The sequence below is a fragment of the Astatotilapia calliptera genome, chromosome 11 (genome assembly GCF_964374335.1).
Source record: "Astatotilapia calliptera chromosome 11, fAstCal68.1, whole genome shotgun sequence".
Lineage (NCBI taxonomy): Eukaryota > Metazoa > Chordata > Actinopteri > Cichliformes > Cichlidae > Astatotilapia > Astatotilapia calliptera.
In genome coordinates this window covers 24,629,989-24,651,173 of record NC_137432.1, presented here as the reverse complement: position 1 = coordinate 24,651,173, position 21,185 = coordinate 24,629,989, and the positions used below count along the sequence as shown (strand labels likewise).

At 40.8% G+C, this 21,185-nt stretch overlaps 1 protein-coding gene across 1 annotated transcript in view; it reads right to left on the bottom strand.

Annotated features, from left to right (window-relative positions):
- Positions 1 to 2,150: 2,150 nt before the first annotated feature.
- Positions 2,151 to 21,185, bottom strand: part of clcn1b (chloride channel, voltage-sensitive 1b) — a 33,386-nt gene continuing 14,351 nt past the window's right edge. The window contains exons 2-23 of the mRNA XM_026184611.2: positions 20,882 to 21,104; positions 19,798 to 19,929; positions 19,543 to 19,671; positions 19,275 to 19,408; positions 17,962 to 18,039; positions 14,758 to 14,836; positions 12,918 to 13,043; positions 10,871 to 10,955; positions 10,629 to 10,730; positions 10,082 to 10,166; positions 9,569 to 9,724; positions 9,365 to 9,434; positions 9,171 to 9,281; positions 7,406 to 7,619; positions 7,179 to 7,312; positions 5,744 to 5,925; positions 5,574 to 5,658; positions 5,398 to 5,480; positions 5,067 to 5,111; positions 4,845 to 4,949; positions 4,161 to 4,247; positions 2,151 to 3,871 (exon numbers count right to left, since the gene is read on the bottom strand). Coding sequence (XP_026040396.2) covers positions 3,416 to 3,871; positions 4,161 to 4,247; positions 4,845 to 4,949; positions 5,067 to 5,111; positions 5,398 to 5,480; positions 5,574 to 5,658; positions 5,744 to 5,925; positions 7,179 to 7,312; positions 7,406 to 7,619; positions 9,171 to 9,281; positions 9,365 to 9,434; positions 9,569 to 9,724; positions 10,082 to 10,166; positions 10,629 to 10,730; positions 10,871 to 10,955; positions 12,918 to 13,043; positions 14,758 to 14,836; positions 17,962 to 18,039; positions 19,275 to 19,408; positions 19,543 to 19,671; positions 19,798 to 19,929; positions 20,882 to 21,104 — 2,901 coding nt within the window. The 3' untranslated portion in view covers positions 2,151 to 3,415. The remainder of the gene's footprint in view (positions 3,872 to 4,160; positions 4,248 to 4,844; positions 4,950 to 5,066; positions 5,112 to 5,397; positions 5,481 to 5,573; positions 5,659 to 5,743; positions 5,926 to 7,178; positions 7,313 to 7,405; positions 7,620 to 9,170; positions 9,282 to 9,364; positions 9,435 to 9,568; positions 9,725 to 10,081; positions 10,167 to 10,628; positions 10,731 to 10,870; positions 10,956 to 12,917; positions 13,044 to 14,757; positions 14,837 to 17,961; positions 18,040 to 19,274; positions 19,409 to 19,542; positions 19,672 to 19,797; positions 19,930 to 20,881; positions 21,105 to 21,185) is intronic.

Below are 21,185 nucleotides of genomic sequence, written 5' to 3'. Positions count from 1 at the left end.
AAGTCTGCATAAAATTGGATTTGTTTGAAATGAGGCAGTGTGACTGGTGATACCAGTGAACACTTATAACACTCCCACCTATGCATGCTTGTTGGATGGCTGTCACAGGATGGTTCTTCCGTGCTCCCCCCTCTCTCTCTCTTCTGTCAACTCTCTGTTTCTTCCCGTTTCTCTTCCTTTCCCCTCTTTTTCCTGCACGACCTCCTATTGACCCTCCGGCTCCTTTTACCTGCCTCCTCTCCTTTTCCTCCGGTGGAGAAAGAGCAAATAAACAAAACCAACAAACGGCATTTCTTGTGCACACGTGTGGTTATGTTTTCATGTTTTCACAGGTTGGAAATAATTAGATTCTCACATGTTCACCTCCTTTCTCTCAAGAGCTTAGTGATATGCTTTTGGGGGAGGGGGGGGGGGTCTTTTTCTTTTTTGGACTGACAGTGGGTGTCTGCGACCATGTGCTTGACAGGCAAAAACAGCAGTCACAAGGAGCTGGCAGCAGAGTAATCCAGCCTGTCATGCTTTTCCAAAAACATCCCTCTCCAGTCCTTATCAGGGACTTTTATGCCAGGAGAATATTAACACAGCCAGGCCTCCTCCATAGGGACTAACTGCTGATTTGTTCAAGCTCACATAGGAATCAGAGGCTGGAACACACTGCTGACCTTCACAGCACAGAAATCTTTATATGCATGCAGATGTTCTCTTTTTAGACTTTTTTTTTTATTACCCTCCTTTTCTTGACGTAGTATATCCCAACAATTACAAAACTAATTTGTACAAACATTAATGCTCCTCAGTGGATAAATAATTGTGTTCCACTTAAGCTTTACTTTTACTGAATGTGGAGTATTTTAAAAAATATGAAGTACGCTTATATCATGTATAGATGTAGTATATACTCTATTGATACATGTTGTAATTTTCAACAACTTATTATACTTTGGGTTGTTTAATCTGTGATCTATACACCTTGCAGTAATTATTAAGTTGATAACTACATTATGGAACCCAGAAACTCCAAACCAAAGCTCAACACTAAAAACTGTGAGCGCCTTAAGAAGTTGCTTTGCAGGTGCTAATGTTACCAATGCTAAACATGAAGTCATGGGAGTGACATACAACAAGACAGTTTTTAATTTAAATTTAACCTTTATTTAACCAGGAAAATCCCACTGAGATTAAAAACCTCTTTTTCAAGGGAGACCTGGCCAAGATATGCAGCAGCAAGTTACAGATTTTTTCCAAAAATTGCCAAAATGTCAATAAGATGGCCAACCTTTTCTCAGATCCTGCAGATTAAAAAGTCTGTCAAATTTTAGAAAAATGTCAGTGGTGATAAAATTGTGCGTTTAAAAAAAATAGTGGGTTCAGCAGCAGGTTAGAGAGAAATGCTCCCCCACGCACACTAAATTTGTCCACTCCAGCTCTGAAGTTTCTGTCTATTTACCTTATAATTATGATAATTATTAATACTATCCCTCTTTGGCTTTTTTGTGACAAAAAAATTGCATTGCTTTACAATAACTGTGTCAAACAACAGATCAGTGCTATGACATAATATAGAAATAGAGTACTAAAGGTGAGTACAACCGTGCTAAAGAACACTACTTCAGTAACAGCACACTGTTGCTCTCTGCTGCTGACATTTTCCTAATGTTTGCATGCTAACAGACTAAACTAAAGCCAGCTCAGGCTAAACTTGAAGGTGATAATGTTACTAAAACCATCTGAGTACAGTGTCTTCAAATAAACCTGATAAATATAGAAGATTTCTCTTTATAATTAAAAATGGATTTGCAGTTAGCTGGATAAAGTTTTATTAGTTTTATTAGTTGTTTTATCTTCTCCTGGGTAACGCTGATACAGGATTAAGTAAACTGGGGGTGCTGCAAAATTGCTGTTTCAGACCATAAAGTCAAATCAATCATTCTCCAAACTTTTGTTTTCCATCTGCTAATCTCAACCTTCTATAAAAACATTTCCTTTTTAATGTGTTAAATATTTCTTCAGTGACAAAACCCACATTTTCAGCATTGCGTCTCAATCCAGAAACAAATGAAAATATATTTATTTTAGCATTTAGCTGGAAGCACTGCTGCATCCAGCCTCACTGAGAAAGATATTTAACAGCATTAAAGAACTCAAATAAGTTAGTGGACAAATATAGTATTTATTATTTTTTTAAAAATTACAAACCAGTAATAATGATTTAGATTCACAATACAGAAAATACATAATAAACATGTTATAACAAGTTATAATTTTAAATTAACCTCAATCAGTAAACTTTAAATGTGTGATCTCTTTGACCCATCAGTCAAATTAATTAAGTCTTAATCACTATATTATTTCATTATAATACAATTCTTTACTGTCAGCTACCCTACAGGTACTTAAAGGTATAATATGCAGGATTTTCCTAAAACAGTAAAATCTCTCAGTTTTCCTTTACTGTTGTATTTATCTGCACAGACTGATTTAATATATTCTGTTTTTCCTGTTTTCTGTACATTCCTGGGTTGCAAGCATTGGGCAATGATTGTGTAGCCCCCAGCTAATAACAACAGGAGGGCGGGATTACATCACTGCCTCTATTTCTTTCCTCATAAATATTATAAAAGAGCTGTTGTGATGTTAGTTTTCATTGCATGTTTTCATTACACCAATATCCAAAATAAGAAAGAAATTTTAATAATTAGACTGGAATAACTACTACTGACTGGCACTCATGTTTTTATGGTTTCCAGTGTCACACACTGGGCAGTAGCTACTTAAAAACTACAGAAAGTATTAATGCAATGTTATCTGGTAATGTTATCATACGTGTTATAGTCATTGTCAACACCAGTTTATAGCCTAGAGCCACACCTAATTCACACTAAATTAAGAAATGCAGCACCTTCCCTGCTGACTTGTGTGATTTCTGCTTCAGAACTCAATCATTGTAAAACAATTAGAAAATTATGCTTCATTGCTTTTTTCTTGCTAAAGCTGTTCCCTCCATCCTCATTCTCAAGGCCAAGTTTACAATAACTGACCATTGCTGCATATTATACCTTTAATGACATTAACAGATCTTAATACATGTGAAAATCAGCTGTTTTCGGCATTTCAGAGATACGCTTGGAAGATTGAACTTCAGTGAAACGGTTGTCAGCAGTTCAGAAGACACGGGAAAGCACCTGAGATTTTAAAGAGTGGAAAAGTGAAACTATCATCAGAATAGAAAAAAATATCCTGTACTAAAAGTTTCTTGAGCTTTGTGTGCACCAGTTCCTCCTGCCCACCGAGAGCTGAATGTCTGTGACAGCCGCAGGTGGCTTTGACTCCTCCATCTAAACTGCAGCTTTGTCTTTTCGGAAAAGGAGTGACATTAAAAGAAGGTAAAAGTTTTTCTTCTTGAAAGCCACTTCTCCTAAATGGGCTCATCAGAGTCCTCGCTCTCCCTCTCCTCCTGCAGGGAGGACAGTGTGAGGACAGGGCTTGTGGCTGACATGGGAGAGGCAGGGGCTGACGGCGAGGTAGAGGAGGAGGTGGAGGGGGATGCTGCCTCCTGAGCAGGGCCTTCGGCCCCTCTTGTGGAGGTGGAGCTACTATTGCTCTCCATGGTGCTGGGGGAAGAGGAAGCAACGTCACACCCAGGAGCTCCTCTTGAAGGCTTCCCTCGGGAATCGTCTTTGGACTCCCTCCTCACCAGCTCCCCTTCCCTTCTGCTACCCTCCCCCCACAGGTCTCTGTCCTGTGTTGGCGAGGAAGTGGTGGATGAGGGAGGCTGGTGCTTCTTGGCTTTCCTACTGGTGTCTCTGAAACTGGCCAGAGGAGGACGAAGCCTCACCCCGCTCCGAGTTGAGCCCTCTATGGCTTTCTGCAACTGTTACAAGAGTGAACGAGGTTTAAACATCCACAGAAGCAAAAAAAACAAAACCCAAACATACCACGAAGCAGAGCAACAACATAAGATCATTAAAGTGAACATCCAGCGAGATGAGTTGTGAGGGCGGTTAGTGGAATAACTGCATGAATCAGAGCGTAAAGAATGATGCACGCGGTGACAGAACAGCTCACAGCTCGTCATGCCACATTACCGGATCAAATCCAGAGAGGTGACAAAAAACAAGCCGATAAATTAAAACAAAATGAAAAGCAAAAAGTGACTTTACCTCTTTCAGTGCCACAACACCCACCAGCTTACCAATGCTGGTGACATAGGCGTGACTGAGACCCAGCAAGGAGAACAGAGTGTGGGTCTGAGTAATGAGAGAGGAGAGAGAGGACACGATCCAGTCAGTGTTAGATGTGCTGTACTGTGACAGTGTTCTGCTTGCATGACTGCACTGTTTCTCATAAGCAATTTTTCTGCAACAAAAGAGGAAATGCATGGCTTTGCTAAATAGATGCATAATAAAAAAAATTCAAGTTTCAAAGTTTTATCATATGGACAAAGAACAAACAGGGCGTTCTGTTTGTTCAGACTCTTAGGCCAAGCTGAAATGAGTCTAATGTTTCATCACAGCTTTCAGAAAGCTCCTTTAGAGCTACAGTTGGCAGACAGGTGGACTTGGTATACACTTAAAAAACTGAAAACTGAAGCTGGGACAGATGAATCAAAAACTCACAAAGTCACACACAACAAAGCTGGTTCAAAGGGAGCATAGCATTTATGGGAGAGAGGCTAAACAGTTTGTTTCAGGCAGAAGATGAACTTGGATATAGTTTCAGTATAGTTTAGTTATGAAGAGTTTTTTCCCCCCGTTTCCAGTCTGTGAGCAGAGATCATGACATGAAAATAAGTCATAGTTGTAAGTGTACAGAACCAGTATGTGTATATGAGTTTTGATGATCACCTTATGCAGAGACGTTCTTTCCACCAGCTGAAATGGAGAGGGGTCTATGCGTATCTGCTCCATATCAATTGGTTTGTTCAGCTCTGCCTCTTCCCAGGCTTTGATCTGCAGCCAATCACAAAGCAGAGAGACGAAGGCGCAAACTCGGTTGTAATTATCAATTAGAGTGGTTTGTTGGTCCATCGTTGAGTATGAGGCTGCGCAATCAATAGTGTAAAGTACCTCCTCTGGAGACATGGTGTCAGTCAGCTGAGGGGTTGTGGTCTCCTGAGAAAGGTGGAGGAAGAAAGAGATGATAGACCAAATGATGAAAAGAAAGATAGATGCCCCCTGCTGGTTTTAAAGTATTACCTACTGCAAAAGTTATCACTAGGTCAGCTTCAGGTTATGCCCCCACCCCCCTCATCACATTATTGAGGCTGGCTTAGACTGCCATGCTGGACTGATATCCCTGTCTTAGCTGTCACTGCCAACTCAGTAGCAGATCACTGATGCACTGCTTCTTTGAGTGTTTAGCCTCAAAGCAATGGATACATAAGGTTGATCCCAGTACCTGAGTATCTGTCTGGCCTGACAAAGACGTGGAGGAGAAGAGTCTTTGAAGGGTCCTCCTGACAGATGGCAGCTTGCGCTTGTCTGGGGATGTGGTATGGCAACGCATGTCAGAGTAGAGACAAGTGACATGGATGAGCGAACCTGTCCTTGTATGTAGTGGAAATAACGTGTTACCTGAGTCTGTGTGGTTGGCGGAGGGCTCCTGAGGTTTGGGGGCAGGAACGGGTCCATTACATTCTTCCTGCACAGGAGTGGTGGTCTGATGGACACAACGCTGTCAGTAAGGGGGTTGCAGACACAAACAAACAACACCTGATGGTCAGGAATAGGTCACATTTTTCCACCTTGTCGGGGCTTTCCTCGCCTCCCTCCTCATCTACAAAGGTGAATGACTCCCAGCTGATTTTGGAGGCTTGACCCGGTGAACTTTGACCTCTTTCAAAGACTCGTCTTTGAGGTGAAAGCCACCAGTCCAAGAGGGCTTGAAGCTCTGTCCTCTCAATTGAACCTAGCAGAATCATAGATTCTGCAAAAAAGGAAGTTTCACAGAGAAAAAGTTTGGCATTCAGGGGGAAACTGTTGATACTTACATGAGATCAGCTTAGCACCAAGTCAGAAAAAATAAGTTTAAGGTAAAAAACGAATTTAATGGTCCTTATTTTCTGTCATAAATATATATATATATATTGTTACAATGGATAATGTTGACAGTGGCCAAGGTTCCAAAAAAGAGGTGAGAGTAATCCCTGTTAGACAAAAGCTCAGGCTTCAGACAGTAAAAGCTGTTTTCTTAAAAATTTCTCTACTCTTGGCTCCATATGATATCATTAGGAGCTGATATCTCCCCAATATGATCATCTCATGGACACAGCTTTGCCTCTGCGCACAGAAGCTCCACCCACATGTGATTAAACCCTTCTGTTTACGAGGGCGGCCAATCAGAAGCTTGTTTCAGACGGATAGTCAACTGAAGATCTGCACCAAGGCTAAGAGGAATTATTTTGAACTGTTAATCATGGAAAGCTACTTATAGACCTGGTCTATCCCATTAGTACTAAGCCTTTTAAAAGCAAAATAAAGTATTATTGTTATGGTCCTGGGTCGGTGACCCAGTGTTTTTGGTTTTTGTACTTTTACTTTTGATTTCATCATGGTTTGTGACTGTTTGTGTTTTGGGTTTCTATCCTAGTGTTTCTAGCTCCCTAGTTTTGTGGTTCTGATTTTTAGGTTTCGTTCTTTGACCTCCCAGTGTTAATTCCGTGCTCCCTCTGTTCTGTGTCATCCCTACCTGTGTATTCCCTCTAGTGTAGTCTCTGTGTAAAGCCCGCGTCTCTGAGTCTGTGCCTTCGCGCGTGTTTTGAGTTTCCTGTTTTATTGTGAAAGTCTGTGTCTTATGCCAGTGTGTTCGTTTGTGTTTCCCCTGTCTCGTCTTGTTGATCATAATCAGCTGTGCCTCCCTCCTGTGTGTCGTTTCCTCGTTCCCTTCTGTGTATTTATAGTGTGCGTGTTCACTCATGTTAGTTGCTAGTCCGTCTCGGTTTCTCCCCTTCGTGTTTCTCCCAGTCGTCCATTCAGGTTCGTTTTGTTAGTCATTCCCAGTTTAAGTCACCTTGAGGTTTTGCTTTACTCGCTCTGTTTGTGCCACCTGTGTTAAATAAAGCTCGCTCACTTCCAAGCCAGTGCCTGCGTCTGGATCCTGTCTCACACTCATCACACGTCTGCCCCCGCAGCCGTGACAATTATGGCTCACAGAGACGGCAAAGATGTTGGTCATCCTACCTTTGGAGTCGACGATGGGGATGGTTTTCAGGGTCGTGGTGTCAAGCAGATGGTTTAATTCCCGAAAGGTGGCTTGAGAAGACAGAAATCTCACTTTGCGCACCATAATGTCCTCCACAAAGATGTTATACTTGCTGGGAATGACGGGATACAACAATAAGCACAGGTTGTCTTTCATGACAGCGATATGAAAACAAAATAAGGACTTTTAGGTATTTTAACTTTACCTTATGTGCCCAAGGGCCAGCTCAGGCAGGTAGGGTAGCTTCTTCACCTGGATGATGGAGTCGTAGAGAGACGGCTGTAGACCCTGCGCCACCATATTAGCTAAGATGACGGCCACCATCATGGGTAGGATGTGGGAGATTTGACCAGTGAGCTCAAAGCAAATTACTGCTGTGGAAACTGTATGTGTGACGGCCCCCGTCATCGCTGCTGCACCTGTGATGGGGGTGTGATATAATTCCTCCTGATTATTGTACATCGTCATTTTCAGAGGAATGGTTTTGTTTGTTAGTCCACTTAAAACTGACCCATGAGTCAAGCATAAAAAAGACACCAAATAAACCTGTTTCTATCTACAACTTAGCAAAGAGTCCATTTTGAATTGTATCTTTAGACACTTTGTTACTAGCAACCTTGAGTTCAATCTGCAAAAAAATGCAGGCATGAAGTCTATCTCAAAGTCATGCCTTTAATAAAGAGAAAAATATTCAGTAACGATCTGACACAGGACCTGATAAATGTCCTTCATGCCCTTCAGCTGATCATCTTCTGTTCACCGAAGCAAAAATGGACACAGAGGAAGGATGGCTATCAAGAAGCCATTATTAAGGAAGGGAAACGGGTAGAAAAGGCTGAGATATATGAAACTGATGAATCCAAATTGAAATTTTTGGGTCAAATCATCATCTGTACAGTCAACTTAAATGTACTTTTATTCAACCAGCAAGTTTTTTATTTTGTTTTTTTATTTTATTTTTTTCCCAGAACGATGCCTCTTCATCGTCTTATCATCTTTTGGGAGACGCCTGTGTCATTTCTGGTCAAAAAAACCAAAAACTTGCCTGTTGAATAAAAGTAACTTTAACTCAAAATTTACCAGGGGTATGAATAATTATGGGCTTGACTGTATATACAGAAAAGGTCAGGAGAGAGGTACAACAGCGAGTGTCTACAGCCGTCTGTAAAACACTGACAAGGCTCTGTCATAGTTCAGGGCTGTGTTTCAGTCACTGGTGTTGGGGATTTTACAGTGAAAAGTACAGTGAGATTTTGATCCACCATGTAACACCATCTGGAAAGTGTCTGATTGGCACTAACTTCATTTTTCAGCATGAAAGTGATCCCAAATGCACCACCAATGCAGTAACAGCATATCTGGATAGAAAATAGAAGAGCCTGGACCTCATCATTATTGAACCAGTGTGAGATCATCTTAACAGAGAATGGGACAAAAGGCAGGGGAACCATCCTGAAGATTACTTAAAGAAATTATAAGAAAGCTTGAAAGAGTTCAGACTGTTGAAACTTTTACTTTTAAGCTCGTTAGAATTGTACAAACTCTGTTTTCTGTGTATTTCAGTGTGGTTGAATGTTTTAGTAAATCACTACACCTATTTCAGCTAAATAAAACAAACCATCAATTAGCTTTGAAAGCATTATACTATTTATGACACAGTAAATCAGAAACCTTTAGGAGCGTCAAGAGTTTAGCGGTCTTGAGAGGCAGATAAAGTACATCTAGTTTTAAAAAACACTCAGTTGTTATCAAATGTAATATTTTGTAATGACTTTTTAAATTATAATTTGTTTATTTTAGCACACAAACTGATCATTTGGCATGTTGGGGGTGATTTCTGCTGCTAAATCTGCAGCTTGAACAAGAGAATATAAAACACCAAAAAAGGAAAGAACTTTTCTTAAACTTTTCTTAAATCTACAACTCTTCAAATAGCCTTTGGGGACCTGGGGGAAGGTTAACAGACTGACCAATGACAGCGTAACCTCCTGGCAGGATGCGGTAGACTATCCCATCAAACAGGATTCCATTTGGGAACAGAGTGGCCATGATCTCCCCGACAAGGCGACCGAAAGCAGCTCCTTGAGGAGAGAGATAAGGCACTCTGGTAAAGACAAATTGAACTGAAGATCAGCAGGAGACTCGCATTACAAAATCCTCTTACCTAATATGAACACCGGCATAAAGACACCTGAGGGGATGGGCATAGTGGTGGAAACTGCTGACATCCAGAACTGCAACACAAAAACAGGATCAAAGTAGGATCGAGACCGATCCCAGAGGTTTTTCACGCTATCGCACACAGTGCTTTTCAAGGCAAAACCCACTCCATACACAATGTGAGGAGGAGGCAAGAAGGAAGAGATACCTTCATGATGAAGAAGAGGAGAAGGATGATAAAGACACTGACACGAGGATGAAGCCACGCGGCAGAGCGACCCAGGCCGGGGGGAGCAGGGTATTCTGAGATTTTGGTCCAGGTGAAATTATCAAAGAGTGAGTTGATACACTCTCTAGGCATCAGCTGCAAGAGGAAACACAAACACACAGAAAAAAATTGTCCTAAACAAGGTTTACATAAACACAAAATCATCACATCCTGATGACGCTACATGTTCATAATAAAAAAACCTAAAATGTGACATGTAGTATAAAAAATATTCAGGAAGAATAGAAATTATATATGTTCCAGGCCATTTACATTAAAAGAACAATCCTATTAATTTACAATCATGCGACAGACAGCCACACTTTCACAGGTAAGGTTTTAGTGTTTGCGGACTTAGTGAAAAGTCACCTGATTCATATCAGGTTTTAAAAAATACCACCAGAAATGAACATGAAAAAAGTCAGAGAATTAACAAGATTGATGAATTCTGACCTCTCCAGCCATAAACTGTCCAAATCCAGGAGGAAACGTGATGGTGGCGATGATCAGTGTCACTGCACCTGGATAGATCAAACGACTGGGACAACACACAGACGGAGACACACACGAGTTCATTAAAAGCAGCAGTGTATCCCCAGAGGACTACAGTTGTCTTGTCATAGAAATAACCTGTGTGTGTGAACCAGCGCTGATTGTAGAGCTCTCTTGATGCTGCTACTCTCTTTTCTCTAATGGTGAAGACTAATGTTCCCTGACTGTTGAGTCTCAGAGGGTAAGTGAATCTCCCCATTGAGTGAATAACTGGCTGAAAGGTTGTTAAGGCTTTGCTGCTGTCCTGACCAGTGTTGTGAGACTGATGAGTTTGGAGAGTGGAGCTGAGAAACATTAAGAGGAATTGGATTTAAATGCACAAATGGTTTCAGTTCCAAGAAACAGTTTCTGCTACCAGAGTCACAGCAGTTTAAGGGCTGAGCGCCACATTAATCCACAGCAGCGGGGAGGTCTCTGTTATGTTTCTGCGTCTGTATGGGGATCTTACTGTTTGGTTAGAAAGCGTGTAAGAGCCGTAGGCCTTCTCATGAAGAGAACCACCTGTCTGTTCAGGTAAACGAAGAACGCTCCCAAAAAGCCGCACGAGATCCTGAAAGACGAAAGAAAGCTGGGTTAAGGAGCAAGGATGCAGCTTTTACGTGACTATCTCAGATTAAAGGAACCTTGCTGACTCATATTATTTCAACACAAACACATGCAGGCATGCAAGTGCTCACAAAGTCTCCTCACCCTATTATTGCAAATGCAGGCAGCTCTTGAAGGTCAAAGGGAAAATCCATCCGAAAGTTTGTTTTGAAGAGGGCTGTGATTGTGACTGAGAGGAAGAGAGAAATAACTGTTTCCCACCAAGTGAACATGTGGTCTCAGTCTGTCATTCCTATGCTAATACTTTGACAACAGGGACAACAAGATAAATTAAACAAAGTATAACAATAAAAAACAAATACTCCAGTCCACCTGATGAGTCTGAGCCCATATTTAAGCTCCCTTAGCTGTTTTTATGTCTCCATCAACTCCTGAAGGAAACAAATGATTCTTTATGTGGCTCGTTTCAGTCCACAATGTGCTGCTATGTAATATGCAATGGGTTCCCTAACTTTTAAAAACAACTCTCTCTCTCTGACAGTTTATTAGGTACACCTGTTCAACTGCTTGTTAATGCAAATATTGGCTCATCCAATCACGTGGCAGCAACTCAGTGCATTTGGGCATATAGACACGGACAAGACAGTCTACTGAAGTTCAAACTGAGCGTAAGAATGAGGAAGAAAAGTGATTTAAGTAATTTGAACATGGTATGGTTGTTGGTGCTGTACAAGCTGGCCTGAGATCTGGAATTTTCCCATCCAACCACCTGCAGGGTTTGCAGAGATTGGCTGCTTGATACCAGAGATCAGAGGAGAAAGATCACACTGCTTTGAGCTGATTGGAAGGCAGCAGGAACTCAAATAACCAGTGATTATTTGAGCAGAAGAGAATCTCTGAATGCACTTTATGTAGATGGGCTACAGCAGTACAAGGCCACACTGCGTTTCACTCCTGTCAAATAAAAACAGGGACCTGAGGCCTCACCAACATTGAACAATGGAAGATTGAAAAAACCTTGTCTGGCACAATAACATTCAAACATTAGGGTCAGAATTTAGTGCAACCAACACGATTGCATGGATCAGTCCTGCCTTGTATCATCGTTTAGGCTAATGGTGCTGGTGTTTTAATGTGTGGGGGATATTTTCTTGGCACAAGAGTAACAACTGAGCATCATTTAATCACCGCAACTTACGTGAGTATTGTTACATGCCATGTCTATCCATTCATGACCATACTGTACCCATCTTCTAATGGCAGCTTCCAGGTAAGTAATGTGCTATGTTACAAAGCTCAGATCCTCTCAAACTTGTTTCTCGAATATGCCTCCACAGTCAACATTACTCAATCCAATCCAGCACTTTTGGTATTTGGTGGAACGGGAGATTCACATCATGAATCTGCAGCAGCTGTGTGACGCTATCATAATAATACAGGCCAAAATTGGTGAATCTATGCCATGAAAAATGAAAAAAAATGAATGAATACTTTCTGAAGGTAAAAACAGCCCAACCCTACCAAGGTGTGCCTAATAAAATGTCCATTAGTTGTATATTAAAAGAGCAGTAAACAGTAAAGTTGTAGGCCTGAAAACCAAAACAATGAAAACAGAGCTTACAGATACTTAAATACTTTGAGGTACTTAAATACTTTGAAGTATTATACTTAAATAATGTAAATACTGATTAACGGAGCTTCAGTGAAGAAGATTCATGAACAGTGTATTCTGAAAAATCGAACCTAATCTAACTGGTTATGTTTGCAATAGAGAAAAAAATTCACCCTGGCACATTTCTGTAATATTTTAACATAAATTCCATGAAACTGAGGTTTCAGACTTTAAAAGATGAAGATTTCCCAAAATCTGTTTGGGTAAGAGTGGCTATGTAATGATCACCCCTTTCTGAGTTATATATTATTTATAAAATTACACTGGAAATGTGAAAATATCTAGTATTGTAATAAAGAGACAGGGTCACCTGAATGCAGCTTGTAGGGATTTTAGGCTACAGGGCTGCTGGGCTGCTTTAAGACTGCGATGATGTATTGAAACATTTCAGGTTTATGTAAAGAAGCAAGTATTACTCAGCTGTCATATTCAGCTACTTTTAATAAACAGCAAGCTCAGCTGTCTTTTTTTCAGTAGTTTGTGTGTATCTGTTGAATATGCATTTTCTCTGCTTCTCACCAGCATCCTTGTTCCAAACAGACAGCACCCGGAATATGAAGGCACTGAATGTGGCGGCAAAGTATCCCCGCCAGTAATTCCTCACCGCAAAGTAGGTAGACGTGACCTCAATACTAAACAGCACCCCTGGTGACGGTGGATCGACAGAAAAAAAGGGGAGGAAGGACAGAGGGAGAGGAGGGATTACAGAGAGGAAGAGCAATGAGGATGGGCAGTGAGAGAAAATGAGGGGGAGGAAGAGGAGAGGAAGAGAAGGGAGCGAGAGAGAGAGAGGACGGTATTATGAGTTAAAGCAACAAAATGAATTCAAAAACACTTGAAGCTGAGGGTGTAATTATGCACACCAGGAGAACCACGGGGAGTTAACACACATTCAAACGCAGCTAAACACACACTTACATGTAGTCTCGCTCTCTGACACACAAACAGAGACATAATCAGCATGTGAAGCTATAAAACAATAATCAAAGCTGTGTGAAGCTTCTAAAAAAAGATTTAAAAAACATATTTTGGGACCAACATTATGTCAGCAGTAAATACATTCTAGTTTGTTTTGTATACATCTAGTGACTTAAATATAGTGCTGTGCAAAAATTGTAGGCATTTCAGAAGTTTAGATTCTTATCTGTCACACACCCATCCGCCCTCGGGGAGAGTTTAATCGTCCCAAAATTATTCTGCAGCGTGACAACAGGGCCAAACAATAAGCCGCTGTCATTAAAAGAGCCACATTCGACAGTAAGAGCGAGCCTTGCAGAAGACGGTCTGTCCTTAATCCCCTCAGCTCAGCATTACAGGAAGAGACAAGAGACACTGAGACAGACTAATTACCCAACAAGCACCTTGAAAAGCTGAGAAGTGGTCAAAGTTAACTAAATACTATTCACGGCATTATCTTTCAAACTTTCCATTATTTTTTTTTAATGCCTAAAACGTTTGCACAGCATTCGATGTTTTGTTGACTTTTGTACTTTGGTTGGTACTTCAGCTCATGATTGTTCGCACTGATAATTAATAAACAGATTATTAACCTATTCAATAAATGATCTATCAAAAAACTGGGATCTTTACAAAGCTTTTGATTAGAAGATTTTAATTATTGGCTTACTAACTTCAGCTGATTGGACCGTTGAACTGTTTAACCTCTGTTACTGAGGGGGATTTATTGATTTTTAATACGAACCAGTATTGAGTCTTTGAATTACTCACACTCTTTATAACTTTCAAGTAACACTTTATAAAAAATGGAAATTCAATATATTTTATTTGAATTTACAGTGTAATACTACAAATACTTAAGGGCATGTACACTGCAATAAGGGGGTAAAAAGTCAGGTTTTTACAGGAAACAGAGATAATTTTACTGTAAGTAAATTGAAGCACTAAGTACTAAGTTTAGTCTTGCTAGGCAAGATCAATCCGCTCCATAATTTGGCCTAAAAAGTGTATTTACAATGTGAGATGGGGAAGTATTACCATGAAATTATGCAGAACGTTTATCATTGTGGTCACAGTCACTGGTTTGGAGGAGAGTACCTTGTAAGAGTACATATTGCTTCCACTGAAGGTGTGGCTGACCTGTTTGAGCTATTTGATTGCTCACATGTGTATCTCTTAAAATGGCAACTAAGTGCATATTTGTCACTGGTCTTCAGTAACTGTAATAGTAATGCTCACGTTCAATAATTCACAAATCAGACATATTATATATGTAAAGAAATAAAGACAAGCATAATGTGTCCCCTTTGGGAAACAAACAGGTCTAAGAATCTGATCCAGTACAGGAGGACGGTTGGTGCAGAGGTTGTGGCTGAGAGGCAGTGTGGAAGATGTACAGTACCTCCTAGTGGAGTGCCAAAACAGCATCCCACCCCCACGGCACAGCCAACAGTCAGTATATCTGTGTAACCATAAGGGTTCTACTGACACAGAAAACAGAGAGGGGGGGGGGGGGGGGGGGGGGGAAGGTGGAGGGGTGAGTCACAGAGTGAGGGATGAAAGGCAAGAGATGATGAGGGGTGGTGGTGGTGTTGGGGGGGGGGGAGGACAATAACAAGAAACATGAGTGTTGACAGAAAGACAGCAGAGTGAGTCGGAAAGAGGGGGAGAGAAAAAAAGATCAAGGTGGTGAGGACAAGAGGGGGACACAGAGGGAGAAATGACAGAAAAGAAAATTGGAATAAAGTGAATAAATAATGTTCACTAGAGTGTGATTAGAAAAGTTATAAAGGAGGGGAAATTACACCACGAGGATATGAAGCAGAGGAGGCGCATGCCAGTGTGAGTATACAGACTTTGAGGAAGCAATTAAGCAATCAGGAAGCAAACCAAGTGGTCACATTGTCCTTGGAGACAGATCCCTGCAACTGATTGCAGACTGAAAATTGAAGGTAGCACACATGAAATACTTCCACTGATTATTCATGACCTTGAATGATGAGCTGCTGTTTAACTTTTTAGGATAGTTTTAAAGGAATAATCTGCAATTCTTGTCTTTCTGCTGAGAGTTAACGTGCAGTGAAAAGTATTAGCCCCCTTCCTGATTTCTTACCTTTTTTTTTGCCCATTTGTCACCCTTATGTGTTTTAGCTCATCAAACTAATTTTAATATTATACAAAGATAACCCAGGTAAATAAAAAATCCTGTTTTTAAATGATGATTTCATATTTCAAGGGGAAAAAAGCTATCCAAGCACGCCTAGCAATTGTCCCCTTGGTTAAATAATGAATTAACTGTGATTACCCACATTTATGTTTTAAAAGCTGAGTTCAGAATGATATCATCATTTAAAAACTGCATTTTGTATGTACTCAAGTTATCTTCATATTCAAGTTTGTTTCATTTGCATGATCTGAAACGTCTATGCATGACAAAAATATAAAAGAAAGATAAATACTTTTTCGCAGCACTGTAGATGGAAAAATTTATGCCATATTTATATATGTATGCTAAACATAAAGCTTAAGCCAGCAGGCAGTTGAATTAGCCTAATTCAGTCTTAATGTACCTTCTAGCAAATACAGCTAATTCACAAGTTCTCATTAAATTTGTCTGAACCATATAAACGACTGACTGTGGGCTATTGTGCAGTAATTCAATTCAATTCGGTTTTATTTATTTAGCGCCAAATCACAACAAATGGGGTCTCAGGGCACTTTATATTATGAGGTAAAGATTCTCCAATAATACACAGATAAATGCGTAACAACATCAACATCGGGGATTCAAATTCAGTTATCCCAACTACATTTACAAAATCCAATATTCACCTGACATTGGTCACTTTTGTGGTGTTTAATGGAGCCTATTATCGCTCCATATTTTTATTATTGTACTCTGCCAGAGGGGTGCCACAGTTTTGTAGCACTGTCACCTCACAGCAAACAGAAAGACTACGGGTTCGAAGCAGCTGCAACCAGCAACAACTGGGATGGGCTCCAGCTTCCCTGCAACCCTTAATTGGACAAGTGGGGAAAAAAATGGATGGATGAATGAAGTCTACTAGAGCAGATCTTCATGACTGAGAGAGCAAACTAATCCTTATTTATCTTATTTAGCTGGCCCCTCAGCTCCTAAACAAGCCTCATTAGCTCCAATCCCCCTCCCTTTAAAGCAGCTATTTTTCTGATTTGCTACCATGTACAAACAAAAGGTTTGAGGAACATCATACTGTCATATTTTCATGACAGACAAGACAGAACAGTAAGTGCCCCCTTTAAAAGCCACCTCGTAATTTAAGGAGGCATCCATACAAAACATCCATACAGGGCAATTTGATTATCTGCACAGTTGTCAGCAAAAACAAAGTGGATCTGCGCTCCATATTTGTTTTATTCTACATCCTCGGCCCTGACTGCTAATTTGTATTTCTTATCCTGACCTTTGCATCACGTCCAGTCAGAAAGAAAAGAAAAGCAGCTCTTCCGTGATTTTGCTTTCATATTTCCTAGAGTTTAAATGTGGATTGTGTCAGACTATAACCTTGTGAAAACACACTATGTTTCAGTAGCACAAAATGTATGCAAATGAAGAGCCAGCACCTTTAAAATATCCATTGCAGGTGTAGCATTGATACTGATTCTAAATATAAATGTTTGAATAGTGGTTTGGTTCACTTTCAAGTAGTGCAGCACACTGATGTGAGGCCAGTTTTAACCTCCAAATTAATTGTAACTGATGTTTCTTGATGAGGTCAAAGCCGACCGTAGACCTGAGGCCGAGCGAGCAGAGCGGGACTTGCCTCCGATCGGGGCACCGAAACAAGTGGCTACTCCTACAGCACACGCACACACCAGCAGGTCCTGGTTATGGGAGCCATTCTGGGTTAAAGGTCAAGGGTGAATGAGATGAATGAGAAAGCCAAGGGGAGGGAAGGGGGGGGAGGGAAAGAGGGAGACAGGGAGGTCACTGTTAATACACATGCCAGACATAACGGTCACACTATTAATACAGTGAGACAAACACAGACGAGGCGTGAGGGGGCGAACCAAAACAAAGACACGGGAGAAACGGGGAGGGGCTGGCGTGAGCTGGATGACAGAGACAAAACACAGCCACGGGGTTCCCACTTTTTCATTAGTGTTAAAGTTCTTTCAAAAATTTCAGGGACTCAAAAGTAGCTTCATTTAAAATTCTATAATTAAGGGTTCAAGTTCAAGGACCCTGATATGAATGCTCAACACTGACCTGTTGATATTACAGTTACAGCGTTCTGCTCTCCCAATCATCGTCTATCATGGTGCTATGATAACATTTAAGAAACAAAGCAAGGTTCTCAGGGATGTTGAGATAAATGGCACTAAATTTAAAATGAGATAATTGTACATATCTAGAAATACCTGAACTTTTTCTGTTTTTCAGATTTTAAAAAATAATGAGAAAAATAGTGGGAACCCTGTAATTACAACAAAGATGTCAGCAACACCATAAGTTATTACAAAAACACTGCATTCTTCATTTAAATCAGCATGTTGACTGTGGTCAGTAAAGAGATGGGGGGGGTTGTGGGTAATGTAGTCGGCTTTGGTCAGGGGCTCAGCTTACCTCATAGACTCCAGAGAAGATGGACATGAATCGACTCAACACTGCGGCGCAGATGCTGGCAATGTGGACAAAGGGACCCTGGGGGTGATGGGAGGACATTACTGACACAGATATGAGTGACGTGTAATGTTATCTACAGAGACACAGAGTGCTGTCTGTAAAAACAGAGAGTCTAAACTGGGACATATTTTATCAGAACTGATAAATCACTGTGTAATTACTGGATGTGACACTTTCCATGCTACTGTAATAAGGAAAACGAATGTGGTTCTTTGCTGAGGACTGGAGTAATTTGCCTCAGTCCCGTGAGAAGAGGGCGAGAGGAACAACATGACAGAAGATGATTTATTACCCCCTCCCAGTTGGAGAGTGAGACAGAAAAAGGACTGAAGATGTGGAACAAGATGCTGAATGAGTGGGGATAGACACAGAAGCACACAAGTAGTAAGGAGGTGAAAATACGTGTTTGCTTCAGTGCTGGATTTAATGCAATGCAAAGCAATGGGCTAGAGTCTGTAGTAATACAACCTGTTAGCTTTGCAAACAATCGCTTATTAAGCTGTTTTTTAAATATGTGTTATTATTAACATATTACCACATTTTCCTTCTCTTTTGCAGTGAGGAAAGAATAATATTTTTCTACATCCCTGTGAATCCTTGGCATGCATAGTGGAATGTATCTAATCCTACAGTTGTGTTAGTGCTGTAGACTGATGCAGCTCCTGGGTCTGCAAGATGAAGCCAGTGCACAAGTTTCTTAAAAGTTCCCTGTTGTATAAAAGTCTGTGATAAACGGCCCTTTTTGCTCCTTAACCTCAGTAAACACCCATGACGCCTATTAGTAGATAAATCAGGTTTATGCCTTACACACTATTATCCAGCAGAACCTATGGTGAGTGCAAATATTAAGATCAGCTTTTGTGACGACAGACAGGGTGGATGTTACATTGCTGAGGTATTTGAATTATTATCATTGAGTGTATTTGAGCTGCCAAGGAGCTCTATGTCATATTTTTAAAAAACATCTGTAAGCTAAAACACTGGTAGTGAAGCAAACTGAGCAGATGAATGATGCTGGTGCTAAACCTGTCACTCTGAGGGAAATGAATAAGCTTGTTCCTGTTTTATGGTGGAGGAAATGCTGCCAGTACCAACTTGCTTTGAAATGAGGTAAAGTTAACATAGTCAGAAGTAGAGCGGTAGAGGCTGATCTACTCTAAAGAGTTTCCTCAGTCGGAAACACTGTAACACAACTGATCTTGTAATGTAACACGATAGTTTTTAAAGTAATGTTGCCTAACACGGGGGTTTACCTCTTTGCCCACAGGCATCCCACTGCCCAGGCCAGCGGTTAGGCCGATGACTTTAGCTATGAAGGCTTTAAGGGTCAGATATTCTTTTAAGACTACACCTCTCAGGATGGTTTTCAGCTCAGGGATACCAGAACCTGTATTTAAAAAACAGAGAGAGAAGTTATCATGTCAGTATTTTACAATAGACAAAATGAGAAAAAAGAAGCAAATACAGGAGGAAATATAATGAGAGAGGATAATAGAGGCTGACAGGTGATGGAGGGCTTACCGATGGCCTGCGGGGAAACCAGGTGACAGAAGAGCGAGGCGAACATGACAAGGATCATGGGATACGTAACCCAGGCGAGGTACTGGAGCAGTACATTGCCCTTAAGCTCCCCATGCACCCATTTATAGGCTGTAAGACAGAATAACAGTAGAAACAGAAAAAAACAAGAACAGGAAAAAAAGCACATTACACAAAGGAGCAGTGCAGAGAAAAACTGGAGATTTGAAATGGCAATAATCTCCATGACAGCTCTACCTTGCAGGCTCTTGGCACTAGCATAGTCCATACTCCAGCTAACTAGAGCCATAGTCAGTCCCAGAAGAACCAGGAAAATCCAGTCCTCTCCCATTTTTGTCACTATGTAGCACCGCACACGAGCCAAACAATCTGGAACAGAGAGATAAAATCAAAGAGTCAGGGAGTCACTTAGTGAGATCATGGATGAAACAGATGCAGTAAATAAAGTAAATGTAGACTGATAAGTACAGATTAACTCAGTCAAATAGTCAACAAATGCAACATGAAAGATCACAAAGTCAAAGCAGTGTAATTATTTACACAGATAGAGGTGACACTCCTATAATATAAGAATCTCAATATTCCCTGCACTAACTCCCACTTGATACAAACTGCATATTTATTTTCCTTCTCAAAATCATTGGAATTGGCTGAAACAATGACGATGAGGATCCTGATTTGAGGGGCCCTCTAGGTCAGTTTAAAAAAACTCAGACAAAGCTGCAGTCACTCAAAATGTATTAAAGTCAAAATAGACATTACAGCAAAACCTAAAACAGCAGCAAGAAGGTCAGAGAGGAGACTCAACCTCCCTGACACCATGTCAACATAAATACACACCAACAGTTCAACTCTGTGCACATGTTCACAATACTGAGCACAACTCCTTCAAGTGCTTACTCTAAAGTCCCTCTTATGTCATAATCATCTGCATTTATAGCCTCCAAAATATAGCTACAAAATACCTTCTATACCTTAAGATTTGGGTAAATGTTTTGAGTCTTGCACCTTTAGAGATTTTCTTTTTATAACTCTGGGTAGGTTACATTTAGATACCCCATCGCAGTAGCCCTTAAGTTCAAGTGGTATTAAGTCTAAGTGCCTCGTGTAGCCTGATTAAACTACCGTGCTGCCTCATATTTTATGAGCTCATCATGTTGCATGTAAAATCATAATGTGCAAAGTAACCAGAAATTGAAACCATTAGACAAATGCAAAGCTTCACTCTTTGAAAAGTCATGTAATAAAACAACAAAGTGTGTGGAAGTGGCAAAGCAGCCAAATGTTTCCATATACATTTTCATAACCACATGCTGGTCACCTTGGCATTTGGAGTAGGGACGAGGCTTCTTGGTGGAGGAGGCATGGCTGTGATGCGACTCCAGGGTCACAGGGTGCTGATGATGATGCCGCCGGCCGTGGCCTTTGCGGCCTGTGGCTGCGGTATTGTCCCCTGCCTGTCTTCTCCATTGTCTCTCTGTCAGTAAACGGGCAGCCTCCCGTCGGGCGAAGTTTCCCAGCTGCTCCCTGTACTCTCCGTAGAGCTGTAACCAAGGGGACACACTGGCAATCACTATGAAACGAAAAGCACCCAGTCGAGAAATCATGTGTTTCTTGGGCTGCAC